The 15,361-nt window shown below is 49.1% G+C and overlaps 1 protein-coding gene across 5 annotated transcripts in view; it reads right to left on the bottom strand.

The window, feature by feature from the left end:
• The window catches only part of TRAF5 (TNF receptor associated factor 5), a 38,538-nt gene that overhangs the window by 12,206 nt on the left and 10,971 nt on the right, over positions 1-15,361 (bottom strand). For 3 of the 5 annotated variants that reach the window (XM_032466422.1, XM_032466419.1, XM_032466421.1), the window contains exons 2-4: positions 3,512-3,730; positions 2,521-2,578; positions 1,170-1,271 (exon numbers count right to left, since the gene is read on the bottom strand). In XM_032466422.1, coding sequence (XP_032322313.1) covers positions 1,170-1,271; positions 2,521-2,578; positions 3,512-3,729 — 378 coding nt within the window. In that variant the 5' untranslated portion in view covers position 3,730. Of the gene's footprint in view, positions 1-1,169; positions 1,272-2,520; positions 2,579-3,511; positions 3,731-7,298; positions 7,403-15,361 lie in introns of those variants that run through there. The other 2 variants (XM_032466420.1, XM_032466423.1) reach the window with 2 other exon arrangements.

Here is a 15,361-nt window from a genome sequence, read left to right as displayed (position 1 = left end):
ACCCCTCAGCACTCACCAAAACTGTCAGCATTCATTAAGACTCTGCTACCTCTGAGATCTCTCGCCTTACCATGCAAAGTGGCAGAGAACAGGGAATGAGAGGAAATACAAAAGAAACGGGTGAAGAGAAACCAGCCACTGTTCTGTAGAAGCTGATGATCTGGTCACTAAAGCTGGTCCATGATCCATTTGAGCCTCATTTCCTTTTTGGGCTCAGTGACAACAAAGTAGGTGAAGAGGCCCTGCTCTAGGACCTGACTATCAGAACAAGTGGGGAGGGACTGTCTTAGGAAATCACAAAAATGTTCCATGAGCTTCCAAAGAAATCATTCACGAACATTTATGAGCTTGGTGCCTGGGGGGTTGGAGGCAGGATGGGGAAAAGGCTAAATCACCTGAAATACATTCCAAAATGTGTGGGTGGGAGGGGGAAATTGCACAGCCTCCACGCAGTTCCCTGGAAGCTAGAGATGCCGGCCTCGTGTTCATTCGTAGTATGATCGAACCTGACAGGGGCCTGCTACGGAAAAGCCACACTCCCTGCTTCACAGTAACAAGGTGGGGCAGTTTCATCTGAAAGGAACTCGACTCCCTTCCACCTCCTTTCCACCTCGTTTGTTTGCATCTCGTACCAGTGCTTCACCTCTAAACTACGTCCTGTGTCTGTTCTGGTCTGTGTTACTCGCCTTAGATCACAGCCTCTAAGAAGCCCACAGCGGCTGGGAAACACCCACCCAATACCTGCAAATGCTTCGGGGCCGGGACCCTTACGATCGTGTCATTCTGCAGTCATGCCCTGGCTCCCACCCTAGGGACCCCAGATCCTTCACAGTTTTCCAAAAAATGACATGACCTTGCTTGACTGTTCCTTTTGCCCAGCATGTCCCACATCTCCTCTTATGGATCAATGATCCCTAACCCCCCACAATTTAAGGTCTAGCACACATGGCGTGTCCTGCGTGTGTCCCACACAAAATGCACCTCTTGACTCACACCTTAGCCCTTGGTGGGCCGCACTGTAGCCAAATGTATTGCTAGACAGGAATTCTCTGAGGGTAACCCAATGACATCCCCTTACCATGCTTAGCCCCGTAACTGTCACATAAAGGTGTTCAACACATGCAGTGGAAAAACGGCAAAGGCAAATATTGTTCATGGGTAATACCAACCTGGTATCGTCCCAGAATAATCTTGGCATTACATCCAGGAGCATTTTTGCAAAATACATATAAATTGAGGACTTCCCTTTTGCAGCAATTGTCTTTAAACACCTAAAAGATAAACATAATAGGTCTTACTTAAAAGCTTTAGAGCAAAGTGAATGAAGCTATTATTAAATTGATCTTCAAGTACAATTCAGAAGTCAGATGGAAACTTCCAGTCAGTGGTTGGAATGGAAATAAATATCAGCTACACCACCATAAAGGAAAAGGCTGGCTCAGCTACATCTGACAGGCCACCAAATATACGAGCCAGGTAATTGAATGCCTAGTGTAGGAGGCTGAAGCTAGAAGAATCTCGTGAACTTGACCCCACATGTGCAAAGGTCAGGAGGTGGGGCTGTGGCTGAGGGTGATGCTTTCAGCTTCCTGTCCCAGGGTAAATGTTTGTATTAGTCATCAGGTAGTGTCACCGAAGCCATGCTGACTTGTATTTAAGCACAAGCCAGGGGTTGGCAAACTTTCTCTATAAAGGGTCAGACAGTAAATATTTTCAGCTTTGCCAGCCACGTTGCAGCCACATAGTTCTCTGTTACAACTATTCAACTCTGCCATACACAATACTTAAATAAAACGTGAAATGGGAATTCTGTGAAGACAGACAAATGACGAAGGACATGGAAAAATCCTAACGTCACTAATCATCAGAGAAATGCAAATCAAAACCATGAGATACCTTTTCATACCTCCTAAAAGGGCTATAATCAAAAAGATGGACAACATCAAATTTTGGCAAGGATCTGGAGAAATTAGAACTCTCATACCTTGCTGGTAGGAATGTAAAATGGTGCAGCTGCTTTGGAAAACAGCCGGGCCGTTCCTTAGAATATTAAACATGGAGTTACCACGTGACCCAGTAATTCCACTCCTAGGCACATACCCAAAAGACTTGTACACTTTAAAGGCAAATTTTATGGCATGTGCATTAGATCTCAATAAAGCTACTGTTAGACATAATAATAATAAAAGAAAGATTCTGAGATTAAACAGATGGGAAAGTGAATTCCAGGACATGGGATGTTTCATTTCTGCAAGCAACTCACTGTAACGAGTTAGTATAGAAGAGGGTAATGAGGAACTGGGAGAAGAAACCTGAGGGGGGTGGTCAATAAAGACCCAAATAAGCCTCCCTCACAGGGACAGGAATGAGGTCTGACCTGACCGCACAGCAGAGGAATACAGACTCTGAGGACGGTCCCCCTCCTGCTCTCCTGCTCCAACCTCTCTGTCCAGTTCAACCCAGGACACTGGCCGCTCCATCACCCAGAGAGCTGCTAAACCAAAGCAGTGATTGTCTTACCTCCTGAGGTCTAATAACCTCCTTATCTACAGGGCAGAGTGGGACTGCGTTTAATTCTCTGGAAAGAAAAATAAAAATGAAGCCAGAATTAAAGGTTGACCTCAACAGCCCATCCAAGAGCAGCCCCAGCACTTCAGCCACGCTTGACCCCTTGAAGTTCCCCCTGAGCAGGCCAGGCCCTGTCTTTGCTCATGCTTTTCCCTCCTTCCAGAAGGGCCCTCAGCACCCCAATTTCAGCACCTCCCCAGTCCGCCTGAGAAACTCCCTTCCATCCTCCAAGATGCAAGTCGAAGAGCGAGTCCCCTAGATAGAGTCAAACGTCCTCTGCCAACGCTCCCAGGGCAGTCCTACACTTATCACACTGTACCACAACCTGTCCCCTTCACAAGAACGGAAGATTCTGGACGGTCCTGTTTCATATCGGACCTCTAGCTCTTCACCTCCGTACACCAGAGCTTAGTTTAGCAAGGTGCCTGGAACACAGGTGCTCAATGAAGAACCCAGGAATGAATGACAACGTGCTGTAATAACTCCCTTTCCAAGATTGGTGGAGTACAACTTCCCTAGTGCCCCTGGATAAGCCCCCGAAGCCTGCTTCCACGTCTCTCCTGGTCTCCACCCACAAAATGGCATGACCCAGGTTTTACAGCTGCCCAGGAGCAGACAGCATCCATGGCAGCAAGGAGCCTTCTGGATGCGACAGCATCTCCACCTTAAGGCAAGGAAAAGTCAAGGTGCCTACAGCAAAGATCCTCCCTAAGATGCAGGTCCTCCCTTCCCTGCACAGACCATGCACCTGGGTTCAAACAGATGTGGGCTGAGTTTTAAGAAAAGGTGACTATCACTGAGAGAGCGGAAAAGATGAAGATCACTCCTCAGGCTCCCAGGGAAGAGCCCTGGGAAAGCCCCTCCTCACATTCATGGCTCTGTGGCCAACCACAGCGATTCCCGACACCACGGCTGCAGTGGAGCAGCCGTCCTGCCCGTTCACCTCAGGGACAGGATGCAGTGCTGGCAGAAGCGATGCCCACAGCCCGTCTGGTGGGGGTTGTGCAGCACCGAGCGGCAGAAGGCGCATTTGTAGCGCTCTTCTAATTGCTCCACGAACTGGTACTCCGTGTCAGGCTCAAAGTCCAAGGAAATGGAGTTGCCGGAGTTCTGGCGGATGAAACCACAGGGGACGCCTCCTTGCTCCTCTGAATAAGCCATTCTGGGGGATCAGAAGAGAAGGAAAATTAGGTGTACGGACACCGAAACCACTACACCCGTAAGGTGTTTTAATTATCTGTTTCCTAATTAGTGAACGTCACCCACGTGGTCATTCTGTTATGACTCTGTAACAATAACACCCTCCTGCCACTGGAGGGCTGCTGCAGAGGGGAGGTGTCTTTGGGGTGCTCGGATGGGGTGGGGCTGAACCAGTGACTTCGAGCAAGGTTCTATGAGACCTCAGCCCTTCATCAATTAACCTCTTATAGGATGCTAAATTATCCTGTCAGTGTGGCCACATGCTTGGACAAAATATAACCAAGTGTTAACTACATTCTGAGTAAACACTTGCTAGGGATTTTTATCCCACTCAGTGGAGAGAATCAAAACAAATGTTTTGTCAACATTTTTGGGGAGCAAGAACCATGCACACCAATACACTTCTCACAAAATATATAGAAACATCACTGTCACCAAGCCACACCATATCTCACCTGAGCTAAATAAAAGCCCATTAACTGCTTTCCCTTCCAGTCCGTTCTCCATACTATAGCCAGGGTGAAATGTTCAAAATACAAGTATGATGGAAGGTCATCTCCCCTCATCATTCAGTGGCTTCTCAGGGCTCTTAGGGAAAAGTCCATAGTGCTAAGCAGGCTGCAGGGATGCATCCTCGCCCTCCCCACCCAGCAGCACCCTGTACCACCCCTCCCCTTGCCCTCTGCGCTCCAGTTACACAGGCTTTCTTTTAGTTCTTCTAATACATCATGCTGTTTCCTACCACAGGGTCTTTGCACAAACTGTTGCCTCTGTGCCTCCCCTCTCTGTTTCCAGTCCTCTTCATTTAGTTAACTCACATTCATGCTTCAAGTTTCATTTCAAGCTTCATATTTTCAGGTAAATTTTCTCTTCTACCCCTGGTCTAACAGCAGGAGATCTATCTATCAGTCTGTAAAACACTCATGGCTTGCAGGGAGTTGCTGTGGGATAAAGGTAGGCATGGGGGTGGATTTTTGACTACATAATGCTTTTGAATTTTTTGAATGTAAATGTATTACCTGTTCAAAAATAAATATACAAAAACAAAAAACTGTTCATCCACTGCTATATCTGTCATAGAACCAGGTTCCTTTCCTTCATAGCAATACTTGATTTGAGATAGGACACACATTTGTGATTATTTTATTTATATCTAGGCTCTTCAGTGATACACAGATAGCATCGGGTCATGCTCACTGTTGCATTTCCAGCCCTCAGCACTAAGCCAGTATGGAGAACAACTCAGCTTTTTCTTGAATTAATGTTACTAAATGGACTTTTTTCAAAACCCTCAACAGGGCAGCTATAAGTAGTGCTGGCCTCTAAGACAGTGATTCTTAACCTTCTTTGAGCGAGGACTTCCCCCCATCTTTGAAAATTTGATGAAAACTCTAGACCTTTTCCCTATCAAATAGCACACACACTTGACATCTGGACCTTTAAGGACGCCCAGGATCCCCACCAGTAGGTCCCCAGATTAACAACAGCCCTGCCTCCCCTGCAGGCATGCTGCTGCTTCTGGCTCAGGGCCAGGAGTGGTGCCTCCAGTGTCTGGCAAATGGCCAAAGGATGAGAGGCCATCGGGGTGGTCCGTGGGGGTGACATCCTTCCACGTGGCTGTGGTACAGGGAGGCGTGGCCTTCAGGCTTGCTTGCTTTGGCTTGTTTTTGAGATCCCTCATGAGTCTCCTGCAGCTGACTGGGTCAACTGGGCCTGGAGCAGCTGCGTGGCTTGACCATGTAGGTGAAAGATGGGCGGCCACATTCAACTCTCAGCTCTGCCCAGGTCAGCTGCTGGCCTCTCTTACTGCCCGTGTGGTCTGAGTCGGGGGTGTGGCCTGGCTGAATGGAGCAGAGAAAGCAACCGGCTTCTTTCAACAAATAATGCTTTCTCTCTGGAGGGGCCCAGTAGACCAGCAAATTTTTTTTTTCTTTATCCTGGGGTTTGAGACAGAAGCCCCACCTTTTCCTCTCTTGCATGTGTTTCCTGCAGAACTTCAAGGGTGGTGGGTGAGCAGCACAAGATGTGCTTGTTCCCCCTTTAATATGGTTTACTCTTGGGATTCAACACAGTCTTTTTGTTTTTAAAATTTTTATTTGTTGTTTTTTCCTGAAGGTACTAGGGATTGAACCTAGGACCTCATGCACGCTAAGCATGCACTCTGTCACCAAGCTATACTCTCCCCTCAACATAAGTCTTAATTACGAAGATAAAGGGTCACAGCACTTGATTTACACACACAACCTAATAACCAAGACTCGCCTCTCTCTCAGAGAAGTGCAAGAACCCATTCCAAATTGCCCTAATCTGCCCTGTGTTTCCTAGGCCCAAGGGAGGTGGACAGTTCATGTCCGTTGCCACTACAGGGTTGTTTCATGAGACCAGGCTCATGTCTGTGCCTCACAGCATCTAAATTTGGACACTCAGGGATGTACTCCTGAAGCAGCAGCATGTTTAACACCCAGAGCAAGGCAGCAGGATTCCCAAAACTCAGTTCGGGTCCCCTCCATTACATTCTATCCTCTTTCCTAACACAGGGATTTAATGCACTCGTCTGTCTCTTCCCATCTTTCTCTGCCTTCTGCTCAATTTTTCTGTGAACTGAAAACTACTTCTAAAAATAACACATTCAAAAAAACCTGAGGAACCCAAAGAGTTTTGTTTATGTGGGTTATAGTTATTAATGTTTATCATATTTGAGATGAAAATTGAGGAATTTTAAAACATTTATTAGTTCACTTTAAGATAATAATGAGCCAATTATATGTTATATTTTTATAAAAAATAATCATTTTCCAAAAGAAAAAAATCAGTGAGAAAGGTGGCTTTTTTTTTTTTTTTTAACATTTTTGCACATCTCTGGGCTTAAGAGAAGTTAGCTGGATTCTCCTACCTACTCCTGCATTCAGTCTGTTGCAGTATCACATGTCACACAGCTTCTGGAAAACATCACAGTGCACTCATGAAAGGAGAGTAAAAATGGAAAATGGTATCTTAGTATTATTATGAAGCTAGATTTGCCCAGGCAGATCCCCTGAAAGGGTCTCAGGGAGCCCCAGGCAGTGGTGTGGTGGTAAGTGTTTAACAATTATGCTCTCCTTGGGGAAAAGCTCCAGTTTGCAAAATTTGCCGATTCTGTGCCTGAACATCCCTGAACGACGTAGAAGCCCATTGGCTGTAGGAAGCCTGTGTCCCGGTATGGAGCCAGTCACTTGGGGAACCGCTGCTTCATCAGGCCGCCAGGTGGGCCTACGTCTTGTCAGCCTTTGTGCCAGCAGGACCCAGCACGTGTGTGACCTTCACAGAGAGCCTCCCTACCCTTGCTGCACAGCCAGCAGAGGACTGGACGCCCCGTCCACACTCTCCTTACCACTGTGTCTTGCCTGGCCCTAGTCAGCAAGCTGAAGTCATCCACCACCCTCGTTCATTCTTCAATCTCTGGTCTTGTCAAATATTTGTTTTTACGTAATCAAGGTCTTATCTCATTAGATTAAAAAAAAAGCACTTATGTTCTGCTATACAATACTGACTTGAGATGTTTCAGGGCGGTGTTCTACAGAAACCAAGCAGAGAGGTCTCCCAGGGCAAGGTCTGCCTCCTTCCTCTGAAGCTTCTTTAGGCCTGTGACTCAGCTCTGAAAATGGAATCAATGCATAGTCTTCACTGACATTAGAGAGTCTTAATAATAGAACTATAAAAGCGAATGTTTCTTTGTCTAACAAATACATTTCTCTAACCAATTCAGCATTTCCAGCTGGTACTCTGTCATTCCCAGGCACTTATTTAGTGGAAATGAGTAACAGCTCCATTATATTAAAATCTTTCCCCTCTGGGAATAATAGCTTCTGTAACAGGAACAACGAAAGCTTTCAGTTCTTATAAATAAGAAAAAAAATCATCAAAATTACCATCAGAGCTTGTATCTCTCCTTACTGCATTAAATAGTGCCTTACTCCTGCCGTTGGTGGAATTACAATGGTCCTCCCACTGAAGAATTATTAACTCAAACCAAAAAACACAACAGAAAATCATATCCCATCTGCTCCTAAGAACGCTCACTTGAGTTTTTTTCCTAAAAATGCCACTTTTAAGCCTCACAAATTGATGAATTTTTTCCTCAAGAGTTTTCTAGAAATTCCAAAGAAAAGCTGTAAAGTCACGATTTAAATTACTTCCTTTCTTCTCCCCTCTCTTCGTCCCTCCCTCCCTTCCTTCCTTTCTTTCTCTGAGCAGCTTTGTCATGAGCTTTAATATCTGGTAGATGTCGGCCCTCAACCCAGCCCCACTTTCTTTACTTACAGTATTTCTTCTGATTCATTTTGGGGGAACATAGAATAAAGAATCTAACATTCTGAAGCAGCATGAGTTTGGCTTTTAGTTACAATAAAAAAGACACATATCTAGCAGAATTCAGTCTCAGGTTTAACAAAAAAGGAAGGTTCTGGTCTGTCCACACTATTTCCACAGCCCCTCAACATCTTGTTTAGATTAATAAAGGCTTGGAAAATTCAGGAATGCTTTTATTATGTTCTACAACATAAGACCTAAGCCCAGGAACAGTCTCCAAGGTTTTCAAGCTCTGATTCTTGGGAGCTACCGGTGATCACAGATCAAATCTCAGAGTGAAATGGGCACGGGGCCAGAGACCTGGGCTCCACCTCTGCTCTGCCACTCACCAGGTGTGACACCGTGGGAAGACGCCCCCACAACTCCTAGTCTGCTCATCCCTGCACAGACTCAACATGGACAGGTCCTGGGTTGGGTCCCGAGGATGCAGAGACCTGTGACAACACGTTTGCCCTTGCGGGACTCCAAGTGGAGCAGAGGAAATCAGACAAGGGGAGGATACACCACAATACCCTGGTGGCAAGTACCACGAGGAGAGATTTAAACAAATTGCAGGAGCCCAGAGGAGGGGAACTTACACTTTCGGAGGTGTCTGTGCTGATTCCACAGAGAAGAAAACATCTCTGCTGATCGTGAAGGAGGAAGTGTTTTCTAGATGAAGGTGATAAAACAGTTTCCCAGAAGGTATCATAAAGTTCTGGAACAGTTAGTGATTAACTGTAGCTGAAGTGGAATTAGGGGAACAGGCCAGTCATCCACCTGTTTGCTCTCAGATTCCGCTCCCTCTCTGCCTCTGCCCTGGTCTGGGTCATGAGGTGGGATGAGGGGGGACCTCCCCCTGAAACTCTGTTTCCAGGGTTCCCCAGCTTCTAGTTTGGCTCAGCCAGAGAGAGAGACACCGGCAGGAGACTGCAGGGTGGGAGGAGGGGAGAAGTGGACCCTTCCTCCCTCACCCCTCGGTGGTGGGCATTATCTCAACAGTGCCTGCTCCTCCACGGCTTTCATCACCACCAGGGGCCCCTCTCTCTCTGGACTAGTTCCCATCAGGCAGGTCCCCAGCTCCCCCGCTCTGAAACACCATCTCCTCTCTTCGTCCCTTCAGCTCTAGAGGGGGCGGGTAGCTTCCTGCTACAAGTGATCTTGGACTTGCCTCACTCTGAGTCTCTGGTTTGGCTTCCCAGTTTTGCCATCAACTATGTAGCTGATTCCTGTGTAACTCAACTCCTTGCCGGGATCAGCTAAACAGGTCTCTGTGAAATACGTGTAGGGGGTCGGGGAGCTCATCGCGAAGAGCCCTGAGTGTCAGGCATCGTCAGGAAGCCCAGTTTTGATCTTTTTAGGGATGATGGACAGAGAGGACAGGCCCATGCGGGGAGTTGAGGGGAAGAGGCTATTACAATAGACCAAAGGAGGGTGATGGCAGTTGATCTAAGGTGGTGGCACAGAGAAGCCATGCTTGTGAGGCATGTCTGAGAGAAAATGCATAGATTTAGAAATGGGTTCCATGGAAGGGCTGAGACAACAGTGGAGGCTGACTCCCAGGCTCCAGTCTGGAAGACTGAGTAAATGATGGCACCAGTGGAAGAGGATGAAGGAGAGAAGCAAGGAGAGCAAAGGATGCGGGGAGGAGACATACCCAAGCTGGGGGCCTTAGGGACAGTCTTAGGGGAATGGGGGTGAGTAGACCAGCTGACATCTAACATCTCTTCCGGAATAAATTATATGATTCCGAGCAATGGCCACATTTCTTTTGTGGTATCAATAATGGTTATAAAACTGCCTAGGGCATTAATTTTTTTTTTTTACACTTTGCAAGTAATTTGGTTGTCATCTTAGTGACTTGACATACTAGGTTTAGATTTACATCAGGAACATAAGATCTGGAGAGAGAAGACGTCCCAGAGAGACAGCAGTGGGTGAGCTCCTTGAAGCTAGTACTGAAGTCGGCGGTCTGGGCCTTCCCACTCACACCCACTGCCACAGCTCAGCCCCGTGTTGCTCCTTCCTATCTGGGATTTAATCTGTGCTGCTTCCCCCAAGGAACCCCCATTCAGCCTGTGTGACCCTCCACCCTCTACTAGGTCTGAGAGCCCTCCTGCTAACGGCTGGGTAACAGCAATTCTTAGGGTCCAGGGGCTGATGTTAAACACATGCGTGCCTGCAGGGAGGGGTGGGGCGGAGACTGAAGACAGCAGGAGAGGCCTGTGGCCCTTCCCAAGGCTCTGTGTAAGGGAGGGGACTGAGAGTCGAGAGAGTGCTTTCTCTGGTGGTGAAACTTACAGAGCCCAGGTGAGAAGGTGGGGGCACAAAGGCTGGTCAGGTCCCCCAGGGTGGTCCTTGAGCCATGGAAACCCGATAGGCAACACCATACCAGCCCAGGAAGCTCCCAGTCATAGGATGGGCTGCTGAAAGGCGAGCTGCCCCCGTTTCTCGGCTCTGTTCAGGCCTTGCCAGGAGCTTAAGGAGTCAACTCCCCGAGGCTTGCTTTCAGCCACAGAGGCCAGGTGCAAATACATTACTCCCCAAACCCACCCAAGACCCAGGGACGGGTCCCGGGCTTAAGTTAAAGGTGGGGAGATGGTGGTTAGTGATGAGGAAAAATTAAAATGTGAACTCTCAAGAGGCAGGGACTCGGGAAGATGCTGGAATCTGTGCCTTGGGCAGTGTTCCAGAAGAGAATGGCCCTGGCCCGGACAGCCAGATGCTCACCTCCTGAAGGAAGGCGGTTCCCTTTCTCAGAGTCACATCTGGCTCTTGAATTCTGAGATGCTGCTTTTCCACAAAGAATAGTTACTACCAGGAAAATTAAAAATTAAACAGAAGAAGGAAAAGAAGACGAAGAGGAGGAGGAGGCGGCGGCAGCAGAAGAGGAAGAAGGAGAAAGGCCCTCTGTCTAGTCCATCCCCGCACGGCGCGGAGAGCAGTGGGACAGCCCAGAAAGCTCCTTCCTCTGAAGGCGCCGACCCTCGAGACAAGGGCTAGGGCTCAGCTCCGACCCATGATCTTCTCTTCCTCCCCGCTGTTCCCACAGCCTCACACAATAACAGAACCACGGCGTGACCTCCAGGACAGACTGGTTTTATTTTCATTACCCTTTAACCACACAGGTTAGACAAAGAGGAAAGGCCTCGGAGAAACGCAGGCATAACGAGGCCATTTTCCGTCAGGCCTAACATGACGGAGAGGCCTCGTGGGGACCATGTGACCCCAGAACAGCCAGATGACGTGTGACAGCACATCCCATCCATGGGATGACTGGCTTTGGTGCTGCAGAGGCAGAAGGAGGATGTCTGTTTTTTTCCTTGTACTTTCACAAAAAGATCTTCTGGGACACGGGATGAAGGATGATGGGGGCATGCTTTTAATTCCTTTGAAGAGAAGTGTGATTTCTCTCCAAGTTGTCAGGAAACCTGCAGTTCCTCATTTTCTGGGAGTGCAGCAAAGCACTGCGGGTGGAGAGGAGGCGGGTTGGGGGCTGAGGGCATCCATCCGCCGCGTGGGCTGTGGCTGTTCCTGCCTTAAAGTCAGTCTCACACAGGGAGGCCTTGAAGGGAACTCTCTCTCCTGCTCAGAACCATCCAGAGCCCACCCAGCTCCAGGTGATGCCACAGGAGACCGCTGAGATCTACTCTCCGAACTTAGAGCAAGAGGAAAAAAACAACGGCTGCTGACCTTCCCACGCAAGAGCTTCCTCTGCAAGAAGCTCTGACGCCAGTCCTCTCTGCTTCAGCTCCAACTCCCTCGCAGGCCCCACTGCTGTCCGAGGCAGGCTCCTCGAGCTGCTCGAGGGAGGGCTGTCCCCATTAGCCTCCAGCAACCTCTACAGCCAACCCCGGGCCCGGCACGGAGGGCTCCATCAATGTTTAGTACGTAAGAGGGGAAACTGAGGATGAATGCAAGGCCTCAGTGGAGAAGGGCTGTTGGAAGGAAGGCCACAAAGACAACTGAGGAAAATCTGGACGAGGCAGACAGAGGGCAAGGGGATGATATGAAAAGATGTGAATGGAACTGGACACAGGTCAGGATTACACTTGCTGAGGCCAAGCTCAGAGCCAGCTAACTTACATGCAGCCCTATGAGGTACACATTATTATACCTGTTTTTCAAATGAGGCATCTTGGAGAGGTCCTACGGCCAGGAAGCAGTGGAGGCCCTCGGGGGATAAGGAAGAGCTGGAGTTCCTCCCCGAGTCACCAAGGTCAGCCAAGAAGCCACTACCTCTGTGGACGCTGGGTGGACCTGCCTGGACTCAGATCATGGTTCTATCCTGGGGGTCCACAGGCCTGACACTTGAGCAAATTATAATTTTATCAGAACCAGCCATGCCCACTCATTTACATATCATCTGTGGTCAGTTCTGCACTGTCAGGGCAGCTGAATGATTGTGCCACAGACCACATGGTCCACAAAGCCCAAACTATTCATTATCTGGTTCTTTACAGGAAAAGTGTGCTGGCCCCTCCCCCACATGCCTGAAGCACTTATGATGGTGATACACAGTGGAGGTACCAGGGTGGTGGTGATGGTGGTTGTTATTATTATTATTATTATTATTATTATTATTATCATTATCATTATTATTATTAAACATTTGCCCCAGAGCCCCTCCACTCTGAAAATAACCTGTTGCCTAACATGCCAGGCACTGTATCTGGCTCTGGGGCCAGAGAGGGACCAAACAGAGATGGTCCAAGCCTGCTCGTGTGTGGCTTACAACCTAAAGGAGGAGACAAGGGAGTAACAAAGGGGGTAATTACAGATTGCGATCAGCTCTTTGAAGAAAATAAGGAGGATGTTGAGACCAAGAAACCAAGGCAGCCACTGTAGCCTGGAAGGCCTCATGGAGGAGGCAGGCCTTGGGCAGCCTTCTGGAGGATGAGAAGGAGCAAGTGCGGGGAATGGCAGGAAGGACATCCCAGCAGGAGGGACAGCATGGGCAGTGGTCAGTTCTGGGAAAGGACTTGCCATGTCTGAGGAACAGAAAGGAGGCCAGTGCTGCCCAAGTGTCGGGGACAAAAGGAAGAGCAGAAGGAGGTGGGGCAGAAGCCAGATCACACAGGCCTGGGGGCCCCCAGGGAGGAGTTAGGGTTTATTCTAAGAGCAGAACAATGGGAAGCAGCATGAGTGTTTTAAGGAGACAAGGGCAGTGTCTACCTTGGCATCTAAAGCCCACCCTGGATGCTGAGTGCAGAGTGGACTGTGGGGCCTGGGGGCAGCGGGGGGAGCGGCGAAGAGGAAGAGATGCTGCAGCAGCTGGGGAGAGACGGTGCCGGCCTGGCCTATGGTGGTGGTGGGCGAGGAAATGGAGCAGACTGGGGCGATTTAGGATATATTTTCACAATAGGATCAAGAGGACTTGGTGACTAAATATGAGGCTTGACAGCAGGAAGGAACTGAGGCTGACTCCAGGATTTGGGGCCCAACACCGGGGAAGAGGTGGTGCTGTTCACCGAGATGGGAAAAGTGAGGTCCAAGGGAGGGAGGTCAGGAGTGGGACCACAGGGAGAAGGCCTGATCCCTTTTCCAAAGACAGCCCTTCAAGTGAGAAGGCAGCTACCTCGGCCCCTGAGACTGGTCCAAATGCTCCCAGTTCCCTCCTATGTTCTTTTCACGCTTCCATATGTTTTCTCACTCACTTGTTCGCTGGGCATGGACTTCACTTTTCCTATAACCTCGTATTCCTACCCCTGTGCCGTTGCCCAGACCCAGAAGTGAAAGTGATGAGTAGTCGGTCTGAAGACAGAGTTGAGTCCTGTGAGCCCCACCACCCGCCCTCCATGTCTCCCACGGTCCCCTCCCCTACAGACACTACTCCTATTAAGGTCTTAGTAACGGTGCAGGCAGGCACAGCACATTGCTGTCTCTCTTCCCGGTGCACGCACCAGACTGTATCTATTTCCATGGTTTTCCAGATACCTCCCCTCCCCCACACAAGGCACTGCGCCCCCTCTCCTGGGGCCCTTAACTGAGCTAACTGCTCTTTCTGTACCTTGAGCTGCCTTTCTGTTGCCGTTTTTCTCATTTCTCTATTTTATTCTCCAAACACATTTTCCTTCCCATTTCACCCAATGTATTATTTTGAATTCATGGTTACATTGGACAATCTCCCACAAGACATTCTGTCAGTCAGTCTGTCACTTCTGTAAATCATTCCTTTGCTGAGAAGTTGCTCCATGCAGACACTGATGGGGAAACAGAAATGCAGTGCGGTGGGTCTGGACCTCACACCTCTACCCCACCCCCTCCCACGCCATCACCCACCCTGCAGTCCCCAACCTCAGCCCAGCAACACCAGCCTCTCTCTCCCCTCCCTCGACTTCCACTCCTGACTTCAGAGTAGGGCCTTCAGACCTGGGTCCCTCATCAGATCCCACTGGCAGCTCGCTGCAGCCTTCCCTCCTCCCCCGAGTCCATCTGCACTCTGCCCTTGAACAAGCTGGGGGCCCAAATCATCTGACTGTTGGGGTGTGAAGTGAGCCCCTACATAGTTTGGAAAAGCATATTCTATTCATGTGATGATCTAAGCTGTAATCATATAATTACTCTCTCCTAAATCACTGCTCCCTTGCACTTTATGTGGCATTTGACACTTCCTTTTGGAAACTCCAAGATCCCTCGGCCCCAGGGACACTGTACTTTTTGGTTCTCCTGTAACCCCTAACCACACCTCTAGGAGGCTCCTGGCAAGGCCCCCTGAAGCTGGGTCAGCCCTCTACCCTTGATTCTTGCCAAAATTCCCACCTCTCCTCCCGTGAAAGTCTCCCTCACCCCCAGCCAGACCGTATTTCCGAGTGTGGGCGGGGATCCCCACTTCATCCTATCACGGGGCTACCATCTCAGATTCAGTCTCTCCCCCTTCCCCCCTTCCTGACCATCCTTTTTCTCCACAGACAGGCAGACAAAGCACAGGCTCTCAGAAAGTGATGGAGACTTCAGCATCCTCTCAAGCAACAGCCAGCGGAACACAGTTCAGATCTAGCTTGGAACTCAGAAGCATGTTTAAGTGAGGACTGGGGCTCAGCCCCACCCTCCATGGCCTAAGGGTGCTCCAAGGAAAGGGGAGAGAGTGGAGTCCGCCCTAGACAGGCTACAGAACAGACGTGCCAAGGAGGAGCCAGAAACTGTGGCTTGACCTTTTGATGACTTCTAGCTCCCAAAGGCCAACATCATTCTGGCTGTGCCTCATCTGCCCACAAAGTTCACGCACAGCTGCCGCTGGGTTAGGTTCCCATCTCCAAAGCTGCCC

The sequence above is a fragment of the Camelus ferus genome, chromosome 23 (genome assembly GCF_009834535.1).
Source record: "Camelus ferus isolate YT-003-E chromosome 23, BCGSAC_Cfer_1.0, whole genome shotgun sequence".
NCBI classification, from domain to species: Eukaryota; Metazoa; Chordata; class Mammalia; order Artiodactyla; family Camelidae; genus Camelus; species Camelus ferus.
Note: the sequence above shows the minus strand (reverse complement) of the source record. Positions and strands in the feature narration are given on the sequence as shown.